The following is a 16,213-nucleotide window of genomic DNA, read 5'->3' on the forward strand; positions in this document are numbered from 1 at the left end:
CGAGAAGATCTATTTGAAAAATACAAAAGCAATTATTAATGTGTTTAATACAACCATGCTCTGTATCGAATGGAATTTTTTTTTTTTTTTTTTTTTTTTTACAGTTAAGAATACTGTTGCGTTCAAGTCGAGCCATGAATTTTTATTTTTTATTTTTTAAACTCTCGCCTGGTGAAAGTGTGAGCCGGTTAAACCTGAGAGGAGTTTTCCTAAGTGAGGAAGAGTGCCTGCACATACTCGGTATCGCATTCCACCGGAGGTACTCAAGTGAGGACGGGGCTTATCTCGGCTTTCAACCTGTCCCCGAGTCGCACCTTAATTCATCCCTTCCTCATTAGAATCGTACCTGCCTCTGCTTCCTCTCTTAACGGAACTACCTGCTCAGGTGTGCTCTATCACCTTACGCTCTCTCATGTTTGATGGGACCATCTTACACCAGTACGTTACTCTGCTTTACTGCTTTTATTATGGGAATTAAAGCGTTCTCAGTACCGTTATGTTCCGCTTGTACAGTTGGGACCAAGTTTGTCCTCAGTCTGTCCTGCTGGCTAAATATTGCAGGAAGAAGGGCTGAAACATGACTGCAAAAGATCCCTCTGGAGGGTGACCTGTGTTACTAAATATACTGACCTTTTCTTCATACAAGATGAGATGATAATTTCCCAGAGGGGCATAAAGGATATAAATGTCCTCATTTTATGAAGAAATGTCCTCAGCATCTTCGTTGCTGCCGAACCCTGGCCTTCGAAATCACGAGGACTGAAAGTTCATGAGAAAAATTACTACAGCAGCCACAGATTTAAAAAAAAAAAAAAAAAAAAAAAAAAACACCGTAGACTTTTAGTCGGTTAATTTCTGGCACTGGTCAAAAATCAGATTTCTCTTAATGATCAGTGTTTTTCTGCTGTCCTATTTTAGGCTCTTTAATAAAATGCCCGCATTCTGAGATCTAGCAAAGGTAGCATTTATTGTGTTAGTAATAACACTACTAACAATGCGCTAGTAACAATATTATGAAGGTGTTATACACACAAGGATCAAAAGTGAGATCAGGGTCAAATTGTAGTGCTGGTCTGAAATTGAAATGTAGATCCAGCCTTTGCTTTGCATGAATGAAATCTAGTGCAGGAGGCAAGAAGCAGGAGCTCACTTTGATAGGGCTCAGACAACTCCTTCAATATAAGGTTTTTTTAAAATTCATGTAGATTTGAGCATTATCAATCAAAAAATCTCACGCATTGTGATACTAGTGTGTGGCCAGGTGGGCACTGGTGCACATTAGAGAGCACAGAGCGAAGTCCTGAGCCTTGAGAAACATCAGACTTTAGTTTTCTATGTTCCGAAATGTAATTATTGAGAGAAATGGGAACATAACTGTTAAACTTAGTGAGGAATCACTTATTATTCCTGTTGAACTGATTTTATAGCACTTAACTTTTTTTTTTTTTGCTTTGCATGAATTAATACATTTTTAATTAACTGGTGATTACTGAGTTCTGATCCTTTTAGGAATTAAGTAGGGTTTAAAATAGCTTTAAGCGGGCTAATCAATTAATCTAAACATCAAAGCATTTTTCTCTCCCAGGTTTCACAAAATAGAGTTAATGTAACTTAGATATATCTTTGTTGTCGAGGACAGGGGTTGTTCAGGTAAGGCGACTTTGACGAGGTAGGAGGTGAAGGTAGGAAAGGGGTTTACCATTTCGTTTCAACGCACATCTTCACATCGCAAACATGGGGAAGACCTGCAAACTCAGCCCACCCTAAGCTATATTCGACGCTGCAGTACTCCTGAGCAAGCGGCACTACCTGCTGCACCACTGTGCAACTCTAAGATTCCTGACAACTTGCAGTGGCTAATAATAAACTTTTAATTCTTAAGACAAGCTATTTTCAGCCGGTAGAGGGCACGGTGGCGCAGTGGGTTGGACCAGGTCCTGCTCTCCGGTGGGTCTGGGGTTCGAGTCTCGCTTGGGGTGCCTTGCGATGGACTGGCGTCCCGTCCTGGTGTGTCCCCTCCCCCTCCGGCCTTACGCCCTGTGTTGCTGGGTAGGCTCCGACTCCCCGCAACTCTGAATGGGACAAGCGGTTCAGGCGCGCGCGCGCGCGCGCGCGCGCGTGTGTGTGTGTGTGTGTGTGTGTGTGTGTGTGTGTGTGTGTGTATTTTCAGCTGGTATATAGTTCAGCGTAATGTCTGATGTGGCTTGTTCAACAGCAGTTGCAATGAAATCTAAATGTTTAATTCTTTTAAGAGCTGAGATAAGATGAGATTTAGCCCATTCTGTTGGGATGCACTTTAACCTCTGAATATGGCTTTAACAGACTTCAGTGGTGCCTAAGAAATGTAAGGGTTGCAGAATTACCTTATTTTTTCCTAAGTTAAATTTTAATTTCATTCATTTCATGTAAAATATTTAAACTACATTTGAATATTTAGCGATAAAGGTTGGTGATGTAACACAAGTTTCTGTCAACAATGATTCTGTATCTGATTTTGGGACGAACTTAAGACTTAACGATAAGCTTAACAAAGAAGCATTTGTATCATTCCAGTTGAAGCTGCCAAATATTCATATTTCATATAATACACACCTGTGTTCTGTGGAATTTTGGGGCTGCATGGTGGCACAGTGAGTAGCGCTGCTGTCTAACAGCACCTGGCTGGTGTGAGGGAACATGGGTTCGAACCCTGCTTAGTCTGTGTGGAGTTTCCGCGTTCTCCCCATTACATTTACATTCATTCACTTAGCAGATGCTTTTGTCCAAAGCGACTTACAACGGATACTATGTAGTGTTATCAGTCCACGCACCTTATTCACTGCGGTGACTTACACTGCTAGATACACTACTTACAATGGGTCACTCATCCATACATCAGTGAAACACACTCACACACTATGGGGAACCTGAACAGTATGTCTTTGGACTGTGGGAGGAAACCAGAGCACCCGGAGGAAACCCACAAAGACATGGGGACGGTACGGTGGCACAGTGAGTAGTGCTGCTGTCTAACAGCGCCTGACTGGTGTGAGGGAACATGGGTTCGATCCCTGCTCAGTGCGGTTCATCCCGTCTGCATGGAGTTTGTATGTTCTCCCTGTGTCTGCATGGGCTTCCTCTGGGTGCTCTGGTTTCCTCCCACAGTCCAAAGACATGTTGTTCAGGTTCCCCCATAGTGTGCGAGTCTCACAGAGAGTGCGTTTCACTGTTGTATGGATGAGTGACCCATTGTAAGTAGCGTATCTAGCAATGTAAGTCACTGCAGTGAATAAGGTGTGTGGGCTGATAACCCTACATAGAGTTCATTGGAAGTTGCTTTGGAGGAAAGCATCTGCTAAATAAATAATTGTAAATGACACACCTGTTGCTACTGGGTGTGGTTGGTTTCGCTTGAAATTGTATTAATGCTTATCTGACTTCCTTGCTCATAAAATAGGTTTTCGAATTAACCTGCAATTTTTCTTATACATTTAATTATATTTAACTGGCCCGCATCACCAACAACACTATTATTCACACCTAGTTGGTACTGATAGGTTCATTCCTCTTTGCTAGGCACAAAGGAGCTGCTGACCTATCATTGATCATTGTGATAACTTAGGCTTCAGTGAGTAATAAACACATCACTTCTGTTATATCAGCAGTATTTTTTTGGCACTATATGCTTTATGTTGGCCTGCTCTGAGTCAATAACAGTATGGTATTTCCTACATAAATAGTGTTATGTTGTAAATACAGATGGCATTGTGACATTGTTATAATTGCATCTTCACTTGGAGCTTTTAGATTATCAGTCTAATACATTTTGTCATTAATTGATTTTCAGAATGTGCTTAATGTGTACTGCTACATGTTTATAATTAAAAATATTGTAAGTATGAAGTACCTACTAGGACTTGTCGTTTGTGCTCTTCGCGGTAATATGAAACCACTTTTTCCCACCGTTTAATGAGAATTGCAGCCTTTTTGAAATTTTATAAAAGACTTACTCAAAGTTAGTGTCAAATGTCTACAGGTGGAGTTCAGCTATGTTGCAAATGTTGTGGATGCTTCGTTCTCCTTGTTTTATTCATACCCGAGATTCAACCCGGAAGAGAACTCTTTCACATATTTTGTTTGCGTTCTATGAAGACAGTCTCCCGCAACTAGAGTTTGAATGCCTCCACCACACTGCATGCCTCACTGTAACTCTATAGTATTTCCCAGATTTATTGCCAAAATCAAAAAAAAAAAAAATATTTGTAGAAGTTTTTGTTCTGCCCTCGTTCATTTCTCTCCACAATACTTAGATTTTGCCATGCAACCACAATTTTGTCAGTTACTAGATGATATTTGGATCATTTGGTATATTTGAAGGGATGAAAAGGAAATAAATACCTCTAATTTTACTCTTTATAAGGTTGGGTGAGTCAAAATGCAGCAGTTGGAATATTTGTAGTGTTAAAGAACATAGGAGCAATTACATACGTTTTTTTATAAATGCTATAATTTTAGTGCTGCCTTGGTAATATAGTCCTGCCAAATTAACTTTGTCTTCCCTCTTATTACCTTTTCAAAGCGGTTTTAAAGGGTTCAATAGCTTTAGGTGTCCAGAAGGTGTTTTTTTTTTTTTTTTTTTTTTTTTTCGTGTTTACAATGGGTGATCATGTGGCTGTCAGTCATTGTTTTGGTTGCCATGGTGAGGGGCCGCATGCGGAATGGCGAAACCCCCTGGAGGATGTTCGTGGAGGACTCTCTCCCGGTCACTCGCTCAGCGTTTATTTAACACCAGTGTTACCGCGTTTTGGTGTCCGCTGGCCTTCAGCCTCCTAATGAGCGCTTAATTAGTGGCGTAAGCATGCTGTTCTTAGAGTGACGCTGGAAACAAATCCTGATCACCACAGGTCACCTCCCCCCCCAACAGCCACGTGGCTGCGCTCATTCACAAAGCCAGCTGTGCATCGTGATGTCGGGGCAACATAGAAATTGGCAATGTCAGCTTTCTCTTGGACCTCTAACTGGTTAGGTTCACAGAGGTGGAAAGTGTGCAAGTGTCTTTTTGAAAGGTGATTTACTAGCGAGTGTTCTGTTTTCCACTTTTGTATCATAAGCACACTGATATTTAAAACTACCTTTTCTGTAGCAGGTGTGGAGTGCAATATGCTTTATTTGTGTTTTCTACATACTCCCTTTAACTCATTTTAAACAGTTTATACCAGTTTGCAGACACACTGGAAGCTACACAGCAACTGCATTGCCTTTAGAGTGACTTTTTTTTTTTTTTCTAAAAATAATATCTGTACAAGAGGCTTTCTTTTATTAATCACATTTTTGCCTGCACTTTTTCTGTTTTTCCCCTCATTAAACTCTTGTGTACCAGTGTAAAGGCGGCCCGAAAGCTGCACAGCAACTGCATTTCATCGGAACCGAACTTAAAAACCTGCAACAAGCTAAAATAACACAGCAGTGGTCACGGGGGTTCTTACATCAGCTCTTTTTACACCAGTTGTGGAAGTAAAATGACGATGTAACGGGAAAAATGCCCTCTTGTACTGAATCGTACGGCTGTTTAAAAACAGAGTAAATACTCGAGCAGTTGCAGTTGTCGTGTTTTTTTTTTGTATTGAACCCCCTTATATCGGAGTTGGGTGTACAAGGTGAATCATAAGATGAGTTGTTTGAATATTACTGAAACAGAAATTATAGTCACGGAAAGTTCTAGAAGCTCCTACAGAGGCTCCTTTGGAAGTAAGGCTAGTAACGGCTGCGGCGCTTTGTCCCTTTCCCTTTTCTCTTCCGATGTCTTTCAGGGGAGGTCGATAAGAAATGAGGAAAGGCGACTGCTGTGTTATTGCAAGGCCTTATTCTCCATCGTGTTGGTGCCGCTGCTGCTGCTGCTGTGTAAACCTAACCTTTTGTGGCAGCTTGAAGCCCACGCCTGCTGGCTCTCTTAAAACTTGTTTACTCTTCCGTATTGACTCCTTTCTAAGCTCTGCTTCCGGTTTTTGCCGCGTTGGGCCCCGGTGACCATTCGGTTTTGAATATATGGTTTTTAAGGCTTTTTTCGCTCGTTTTTTACTCCGGACATTTAGTCAGAAGACACGAAGGCTTTGGGTCCGTCTCCCGGATTCAGCACTCGCGTGGCTTCGCCTGCTGTGCTGAGCAGAAAGTTGTGCACAGGGTCAGATGACGGACCCCGCGCAGATTGATCATAAACCCTTTGACCAAGACAAGTTAACTGGGATCTGTGGAGCCTGTAGCCTGACCTTAACAAAGGTCACTGTGTGTGTGTGTGTGTGTGTGTGTGTGTGTGTGTGTCTCTCTCTCACTGCTCCGAGTGTTTCCACAAGTGACTTCAAAGCTAATGCAATCTCAAAATAAACCTGTACGGAAAGAGAAACTGACAAAACCAAGTGGCAGACGGAGCGCGCGATTTCTGTTTTCGGTGAGGTTTCGGTCGAAGAGATTACTAGGCTTCTTAAAAGCTCACTGAGAAAGCTCCTTTGCACACATAAAGAAAGGAATTAGCGAACATGTCTGAATGAATGAATGAGTGTGTGTGTGAGTAACTACCCTGCGATGGTCTGACATCCTGTCTGGGGTGTAGCCTCACTAGCCTAGTGCCCTGTGTTTCTGAGAAAGGCTCTGGATTGCCGCAACCCTGCTTTAGGGTGTGATTATTCATAGGGAGTTTCATTACGATAATGATTGAGAACTTAAAATGTAATTTTATTTATATATATATATATATATATATATATATATATATAATAAATTACACTCTCTCTCTCTCTCTCTCTCTATATATATATATATATATATATATATGTATATATATATATAGAGAGAGAGAGAGAGAGAGAGTGTCACAGTAATTACTTCTTGTATATCTTCTAATCTCAGCTGACAGACTAAGAATAGTCACGAAGGACATCTTGCAGTGTACAATTTTATTTTATTTTAGTGTTTAATTCACATAGTTTACCAGTACAATTTTTTTTTACAAAAAAAAAATGTAAAATTACTTTGCTTTTAGGAATTGTGGCTCTGGGTTCAAACCCAAACTGGGAAACGGTAGACCGATGTCAGTGAAGGGGAAACACGCATTATGTTAGGCACAGCAAGTAGTGCTGCTGTCTCCCAGCGCCTGGGTGGTGCAAGAGAACGTGGGTTTGATCACCTCTGTCTGTGTGGAGCTTGCATGTTCTCCCCGTGTCTGCGTGGGTTTCCTCTGGGTGCTCTGGTTTCCTCCCACAGTCTAAAGACATGCTGTTGATGTTCACCCATAGTGTGTGAGTGTCACAGAGAGAGTGTGTTCGACTGATATATGGATGAGTGACCCAGTGTAAGTAGTGTATCTAGCAGTGTAAGCCACCATGGTGAATAAGGTGTGTGGGCTCATAACACTACATAGAGCTCATTGGAAGTCATTTTGGAGAAAAGCGTCTGCTAAATAAATAAATGTAGATGTATATATGTAAAATGTTAGGCTTAAGTGAAACTGTCTCGGGAAAATCTGAATCTGCATCACTTCAGCACATCATTTATCTGCAGGTCTGATGGGCTTTCGCCTCCCTTGAGGTTCCTAATGAAGTCACTTATTAATGATGCACCCTGTTGTTCCTTAACCGCTCCCCCCCCCCTTGTAACAGAATGAGTTTTTCGACTGGAAACACGTGGACTCTGTTACTGGCGTGGTAAATAATCCATTCGCTGTGGCTCATTTTGCAATGCCTAGAGTCCAGATTTTTGGTTTCCACAGGTTCACAGGGACTAAAATAAATGTTACTGTTTTATTTATATAATAAATATGTAATGATTTTGGTTGAAATCAAGTGAAACTTTGTGTTACAGTCTTGAGGCCCAGTAGCCATATGAGTGTAGCGGATTGTTGTGGGTCATGGGTGGCTGTTCGGTGCCGTTGGTGCTGTCGGACCGCAGAAGCTCAGACTCTGGCACTTCCGCTTTTTTTTCCACCCAAGGGGAGCTTATGACAAACCCGTGCGGGCCTGCAGAAGCAAATCCCCTTGCAAATCCTCTTTCTTCTCCTGCAGGGGTAGGAGGGGTGAAAGCAGCCCTGCTCGGCTCTTACTCTCGGCGCAGACGAAATGCTGTCCTCGCTAATTAAGCTGCGGAGAAGGACGAGAAGAAAAGACTTCTTTAATCTCCGATGGGCCGTGGCAGTACCGCATGTTGTGGGATCCAGGGCAAACTGGCCTCTGCTCGCGGCTCTGCCTTTAAAGACTTTGCTGGTTTTCTTCTCTTACTGACGTGCTCTCTGGTTGCTATACAGTCTATAAGTTATTATTACTTAATTGTCAATCTTCTCCAATGGGACTATTAAGCTACCACTCAGTGATTTACCCATTTATAAAGCAGGGTAATTTTCACTGTTTCAATTCAGGGTAAGTGCCATGATCAAGGGTACTACAGCAGGAGGTGGAATCCAACCAGGGTCCAAGTTCAAGGCAGCAGGTCTAGCCACTACGCCACCTGCTGCCCCTAAATGCTTAAGGTCATTGCCTTTGTGCCACGTTGCCAGCTTGTATATTTTTTTGAATGACAAAATCGGACTTTGTGACCCGTTGACAAGAGGTCGGTAGAGTAGTTTAACAAAGTCCTCAAGTGAAAGTACTGTCACTTTAAAAAAAAAAAAAAAAAAAAAAAAAAAAATACTGAAGAAAAATTCCTAATCTGGAATTAACTTGAGTAAAAATAAAGGAGCATCTGGCCAAATAACTATTCAAGCACTTTGGTTCACAATGACAGTTAAATGCGTTTCTCTAGTCTCATGAGTCTCTCCTCCGTGTCCTGAACACAGAGAGTACCCGTGCCATGGTACCATAGTAATGCAGACGCATTAAATTGTTGGGGAAAAAAGGTTGGACTGATAAGAAATAAAATAACATAGCTGAGATAAGAAATTAATGTACTGTGTTTAATTTAAGAATATAAAAAATGTTAAAACAAGGTAATCATTGACTACCACATTGTGTTTGTGGCAGCGCACCTTACTCAGCCCTCCTTTTGACACTTCACTCGCTGCCTGTTGTATCAGTTCATAGTTTCTAGATGTAATACAGCTAATACATTTTGTGCGTAGACTAACTGCATTGTTTAAGTTGAAATATACAGTATGTATGTGTATGTATATACATATATATTTTAAGAAAATGACTGAGGAATATGTGGCCCGAATATGGAATATACGACTGCAAAGTAATTGATCTCATGACCGAATTACTAAACACGGAAAGTCTGGCCCTATGAATGGCGTAAAGAAGTGTGATCCAATAAGCTATGCAAGATGCGTAAGCTGCTTCTTATAAGTCTGCCTGCTAAGCAACGGAAAACTAACACACAACACAAGAATGAGAGCTTGCCAAGAGGAAATCATATTTCACAAGTTGTGCTATTTATGTCTTGGTGGAAATGAATAAACTACCAGGATTTCTGGCGAAGGTTCGGCGCTAGATGTGAGGATCTTCTTAATTACTGTGAAGTGATTTGTTTGTTTGATTATGTTTAGGAATTGTTTACTTTTTTCCACACAATATGTAATACAGTAGGAGTGCAGAAATTTCAAGAAACTATGTTTTGAGGTTACTGTTGAACGGTGTTGCTCGGTTTATAACTTAAATGTAAACTTTCACGTGATGATGATGATGATTTTAAAATCGTTCTTGGCAAACTTGTTTTTTTTGAGGTGCCGGTGGCAGTTTTAAAATCATTTACTGCGAGACGATGAACTATAATTTCACTTCGGAAGAGGCATGCGGAGGGCGCGCCATGGGACTGAGTCGAACCCTGGACAAACGTGGATAAAGGGCCCCTGGCTTCTCATTAACTTCTGACGGCACTTCTGAATCGCTGACTCTTCGTGTTACGACACCCCCAGCCTCCGACACCTGGAGGAGGTTCAGTTTCCTGGAGCGTGCCTGTTCCAGCCTGTGTCTGCGAGCGCGTGTGTGTTTCTCGCCACAGTTTGTACCCAGCCCTCTGTGTCCATTTACAGGGCAATGAGATGGGGAGAATGGGGCATTTCCCAGAATGCCCTCTTAAGGGTTTGCATGCCAGTCGGAGATGTTTGCAGTCCGTTGCCATGCAGACCTGAAGAGGCGAGCCGGACCGAATGGATGACTCGAGACAGAGTCCAAATGGACGCTCAATCAGGATCTGTTCTTGAATTCGACAGTGTAGGTGTGCCCTTACGGGGCTTAGGATCAGAAAGCCTTGGCTTGCTCTTTAGTTGCATTTTATCGTGGTTATAACAATGTGGCATCTGATAGATGTTTTAAAACATCGTTTTGCGATCGGAATAGTTATGTACAGCGTGAATGCCGTTGTCCGGTTGGACGTTATCGCCTAATGTGTCGTTGCCTGGTGAAGTCTAACGATAGCGACCCAAAGCTGGTTTTAATAACTCGGTTCAGAAAAGCTAATCCTCAGCGCTGAGTGTGTACACATGCTGTGCCCTTTGCTTCTGTCTTAATATATCTTTAATGAAGGGAAAATATGATCGTCTTCCTGCTGAGAGCTACTCTCATTTTCATAAACGCATGCATAGCCCAGGTGGTCCCCAGCTGATTTCTGGGAGTTAAATAGATGTTCATTTCAGGTGCCGTTTGCTTTAATTGTCAAGATGCAGAGGACGTTGCATGTATCGGGGCCTGGCCATAAGCATTACATACTGCGTCCCTGTGATAAGAACTATCAGACGAAATAATTAGTCTCTGATTACAGTTGATTACATGGTAGATGTTTGACAGCAAAGCTGCTAACAACTGTGCTGCACAGGATAGGGTGCGGTGTGTGTGTGTGTATCTGGCACACGGTAACTGGGCAGTGAGGTTTAGTTTTTTCCATACATGTAAATTACGTAATTGTTTGTTCTTATTCCAAGACACTAATTTAATCTTGGCTCATGAGTAGATGATTTAAAGCCAGTTGTGGTTGAATTTTGACAGGATCAGAATGGAAGCACGTTGTATAAGGTCGTCTTGTTGTCGATTCCTGAATCCAGGCTATAAATCATTCATGTGTGTCCATCAGCACACTGTCGGCTCACTTTATTGCGTTGTTGTCATTATATCTCCCCCGTTCACTGCTTTCTTTCGTGCGTCTCTATCTTATTGAAGAATGAAGCGGTTGCGTTTCTTTATTTAACTTGAACTACAGAAATTGGGTCGTTTGCATTTCAGAGAAGAAACGATCAAAATAAATACTTCACGCGGCTAAACCGGGAGTATATAAAATATTGCCTGGGACATGAGATAAAATAAGAAAAACAGGTTTCTGTTAGGTACGTCGTTTTATCTTGCGTAATGTTTAAGGAAGACAGTCATGACCAATGCTGTGTTGTCTGGCAAGGATCCAGTTTGTGTGCTTGACACAAGGTTGTTGGAGGAGAAGGAACTTTTTCACTCCGTTCACTTTATAACACCGTTATATAATTTGAACCAGGACTTAGTAGCTTAAGTTGTCGCAGTTAGGTCAGATGTACCAAAGTCCTTATTTACATTATATCCTACATCGGCCACGCGCTTCCTTGTCGGACTAACCCCTTGCAAATGTGCCCTCGGTGTCGGTTGGGCATCTCCGGCGCGAATTACTCATAAGCAAAGTTTTGTCATTTCGGTACCGTACCCTTGTAAATAATTGACTTTTGCACAATTGACGGTTTCTTCCTTTTAATTTCCATGGGGTTGCAGGCAGGACGCAGTCTGTGGAACCAGAGCCGTTCGTTGCAGAGGGCCTAGGCCTCGGAAAATTTCAGTCTCCATAGCGACTCGTGGACCGAAGCCAGGGCTTCCCCTCTAACCACACTGCTTCCTGGAAGGGGTCCAACTGGACTGCTGCCTTCCAGCTGGCCATTTCATCCCACATCCCATCTCATTTTATGCCAGACCCCACACAACATCCGCCGCATGGATGGCTCTGTCTTCTGCACACCTTTGTCCCTCATTCTCCAGGGAGATGTGCTCTCTTCATGTGCCAGATCGTTAAGTAAAACATGCCTTTGGGACATTACTAAAGGTACTAACTGTTGGTTTGTTATATTATTTAAGTGTATAGAGTATTGTGTTTTTTTTTTTTTTTTTTTTTTTTTTTTTTTTTAATTAGATCTGAAATATTAAATATCAACATTAGAAATGCTAAATTCTACCCTAGGTATGCCACCTTCTCGGCTTCAGATAGATTTTTCTTATAACAGTTTTAAAAAAGCATAAGAACTTTTTAAAAATCACAGCAGAATTTATTATATGAGTAACTTTTGAATGTAAAGCTATAGCTGCAGTGGTTTTTGTGATATTGAACAGCGCTAGATGTATTTTAAGGCAGTATGTTTCCCAAGAACATATACTGTATATGTAGACCTGTTGAATGTGTCTTTTTTTTTTTTGCTGTTCTACTTACTTTGGTTTTGTCGGTTTTTTGATTAGCATCACAAGGAAAACATCAGGCGATTGTATCTCTAATTTCATTTTGCATGTCCATTTTGCATGTGATGTGGTCACCGAACCTTGAGCAGTTATCTGAGGTGTGTGCCGTACATTTTGCTCTCATGATAACCATCATGGAGCACTATCCTTTCCACATATGCGAAACACATTTCCATTCCAGTTTCAACATAAATGGAGTCATTTGCTTTGCGCTGAGCTGAATGTCCTGCACTACAGCTGCATTACATGGCTGGTTGTATTTTATTTTCCGTTCCGTTCCTTTACAACGCTGAGTGTACCTGAATGAGATGGTGCGGGTGCTTCGTTTGCAGATCGTCAACGGTTTGGGTGGTCGCTTCCGCGCTGTCTGGGGGAACGTAGAGCTCCGCGTCCTCAGCCCGGCCGCAAAGCTTCAGATCAATGAAGAACTTCCTTTCAGTCCTCAGCGAGTGTCAAAGTGCACCAAGAACTACAATAAAACACGCTTAAACTTTAACTCCTGAAAACGTGCCCATATCGGTTGGTCTATTTTTGAATATGGAATTGAGAAAGGCTTTCAGAAACATTGCGTTACTACTACTAACAAAACATAATTTGTAAATGTAATTTAAATTGTAAATCTAACAACTTTCTGTCTCTTTCTCCTGTTGTCAATGATATAAGCAGTATTGCGTCAGCTGTTAAAATTTGGATAAAATGGTGACAGATGGGAGAAATCAGAACGTGTAAAGATACTTTGTGGCCTTGAGTGTGTTGAAGTATGCATAACCTTTAATAATGTAATTAAGATAAGACACAGGATATTGTTAAACTGAAGATGTAAAAATGCACTAATCTTTATTAAACTGGATTTGGGCTGCTGGAATGCGTTATTTCCTCGGATTTAGTTACCTGGTTATTTCTTTATCACTTACGAATCTCCATTAAATGTGTCGCCCACTCTTTGTAAATAGACCATTACTGTCCAGTTTTATTGGCTTTTCTTTTCTGGCATTCTCTTTGCAGCAAAGCATTGTGGGTAAATGAGGTTCTATAAGGCAAAAGTCTCTAGTGAAAAGGTTTACAGTACATAGGGTGATGCTTGTGACTCTGTCTCCAGGGAGAGCAACATTTCTGCAGAGATCCTTTTGTATGTTGTGCTTTTAAATCCAGGGTCTCCATCAGAGTCCTTTCAGGGCACATTTATTGGGGCGGGTTTAATGTTCTTGAAATGACTCGTATAACGTACAATTTCTTTGGTTAAGCATCTGGCTGTCCCCAAACCGTCTTGTCTTACTTCAGTGAGGGAAGTACTGGAATTCTTCTGTGCTCAGCTGCCATCTGAACACACTTTTTTGTTGTAGAAAAAAAAGAAAATCTCACCACCTACTTCAGAGACTGGCATTTAGACTGTCACACATCTTAATGTTATCTAGAGATTTTTTTCTCAAAGAAACATGACCAATCCATGTCAGATTAGGGTTGTTTCTGGCACCCAGAAAAATGTTTCTTGGTGTACCTTGGGCTGCTGTATGGGAAGGTGAAGTTCACATCCCCTCTGGGTCATTGCAATGTGGATCACACTTCATTAGGCAGCATCTAGGTGAGGGTGACCAGCCAAAACAAGCTCACCACACACCATTTCCACCAGCTTCCGCGGGCACTGAAACCCTGCTGCGCTTGTTTTGGAAAGGCTGGAATAAACAGAGAGGCTTGTGGTTTGTGAACCGTCTGACCGAAGAACCTGACTAGTGGCACGTGGCAAAGAGTGCTGTTGTATAATCCTGAGTTTTTCCACAGTGAAATCCTTGTACAAAATCCCACCTTTTCTAACAGAAGAATTCAGCTTTTGTTAATCCTCTAATATCTAAACATAAAATAGATATACATTTAACTGACACTTCTTCAAAGTGACTTAGAGTTATTACAGTCACAAACTTACAATTATTTACACAGCTGGATTATTTTAATGGAGTAATTTTTAGGGTAAGTACCTTGCTCAAGGATACTACAGCCATAGGTGGGGATCGAACCAGCGACACTTGGATCCAAAGGCAGCAACTGTAACCACTACGCTACCAGCTGTCCCCGTATATATTAACAAATAAAATGTATATGGGGACAGCTGGTAGTGTAGTGGTTAGACTTGCTGCCTTTGGACCCAAATGTCTCAGGTTTGATCCCCACCTCTGGCTGTAGCATAGTGGTAGCAGATATAAATTTGGACTTGTGTTTTTAGCAATGGTTGGAAACTTTTATGTCTCAGATGTTTAAACACTTTAACAATCTCATATTTAACTCAACATGTCCTTGTCAGTGCAGGAAGATAGTTCTCTGGGAAACGTCATGAATGGATATGCCCCTTCCACATACCCTGCTGGAGGATTTGGACCTACTCCAGCCCAGCTAAAGTGAGTGGTGGCTTTTTTTTTGTTTTTAGTAGCATCTTGTAACAGAATGCACATGCAAACTGTGTAATATTAGTTAATAGTTGATTTTATGATGACAATGTATAAGAAGATATTTGCTTATGTTCTCTTAGTTGTATTTTATGACATGTCTGTTATATGATTATGCTGTATAAATGTGTATTATATGCAGTGATTCATCATTTTTGTCCACTGAATGTGTGTCTCTTTGTACAGTGGACACAGTACACTGCCCTCCGATCTTATGGATGGGATTTCACCTTCAATGTCCAATGCCAAAGCTTTGTATGGTATGTTTCTTTTTATAACTGTTTTCATCATTTTGGCTTTGTCAGAGCAGAATCTTGCTAAAGGGCTCAAGAGCAGCTTACCAGTAAAGGTCCAAAACTCACCACCCATTCAGGTGTCACATCTACTTCTCCATTCAGCATCTAGACCCTGTACAGATCAGCTGATCATACTAGTTTACTGATGAACAAATAAAATATGATGGTCCACCTTTCTGCCTTTGACGACCTTGATGGGGTTAAGAGTTCACGGAATCCTTCCTTATCTTCAAAATGTCTGATGTATGAGCATTAGGACACCATAAAATAGGCCTTGTGTTATAGCTGCATTGTGAGATATAAAGCACTGAGCTAGATCCGCTTGTGTAACAATGTTGAGAATGCGTGTGGGTGTGGCCATTCTGGTGTACACCTCAATGGTATTTCTTATCTTTGTCTGACAGTCCAACCTCTGCCTCCCTGGGGCTACTGTCTGTTTTGTGTATCTTCTGTTCCGTGTGTGTGTGTGTGTGTGTGTGTGTGTGTGTGTGTGTGTGTGTGTGTGTCTTAGGGGTTTTTGTGGGTCCATGCTAAAAGATTTTCTCATGCTTGCATTTGGCCTAAGGTGTCAATGTGTGGAATTTATAGTTCTCCTATAAATGACTGAGATATCCTTTCTGTGTCAGTGGAAATGATGCTTTAGTATCAAGTGATCAACTAACTTTCATTGTTGAAGCAGATGTCAAAGACTGGCTTCCAAGTTGGTTAATGGCAATTAATAGGGATTTTGATATGCGGATAAAACTGTCCGAACACATACAGCAGTTGCACACGTGCTTTGATTGCTATGGAACAGCGGCTGTTTTTGGCATTTGGAAATGCAGATTTATTGATTGCTGTTGAAGTGTTTTGCTGCAACTTTCACTGCAAACTTTCTAGATGTTCTTACCTGGGAGGGCACCCATTGCCAAGGATAGGCTGTAGCCCCACTTCCATGACAACCAGATATCTCGGTGCTGTATCCGTTACTTGGAATGGTACAGAATTAGATTTTATATCTAGGGCTTTGCGATATATATTAATTGAATATGTATTTGGTATTTTGCAGTGTTTAAGT

The 16,213-nt window shown here is 41.4% G+C and overlaps 1 protein-coding gene across 12 annotated transcripts in view; it reads left to right on the plus strand.

Moving 5' to 3' along the window:
* Positions 1–16,213, plus strand: part of LOC108942567 (epidermal growth factor receptor kinase substrate 8-like) — a 42,225-nt gene that overhangs the window by 8,681 nt on the left and 17,331 nt on the right. For 7 of the 12 annotated variants that reach the window (XM_029252232.1, XM_029252231.1, XM_029252236.1 and 4 more), the window contains exons 2-3: positions 14,719–14,812; positions 15,047–15,120. In XM_029252232.1, coding sequence (XP_029108065.1) covers positions 14,748–14,812; positions 15,047–15,120 — 139 coding nt within the window. In that variant the 5' untranslated portion in view covers positions 14,719–14,747. The remainder of the gene's footprint in view (positions 1–14,718; positions 14,813–15,046; positions 15,121–16,213) is intronic. The other 5 variants (XM_029252233.1, XM_029252237.1, XM_029252235.1 and 2 more) reach the window with 1 other exon arrangement.

Source organism: Scleropages formosus, chromosome 5, assembly GCF_900964775.1.
Source record: "Scleropages formosus chromosome 5, fSclFor1.1, whole genome shotgun sequence".
NCBI classification, from domain to species: Eukaryota; Metazoa; Chordata; class Actinopteri; order Osteoglossiformes; family Osteoglossidae; genus Scleropages; species Scleropages formosus.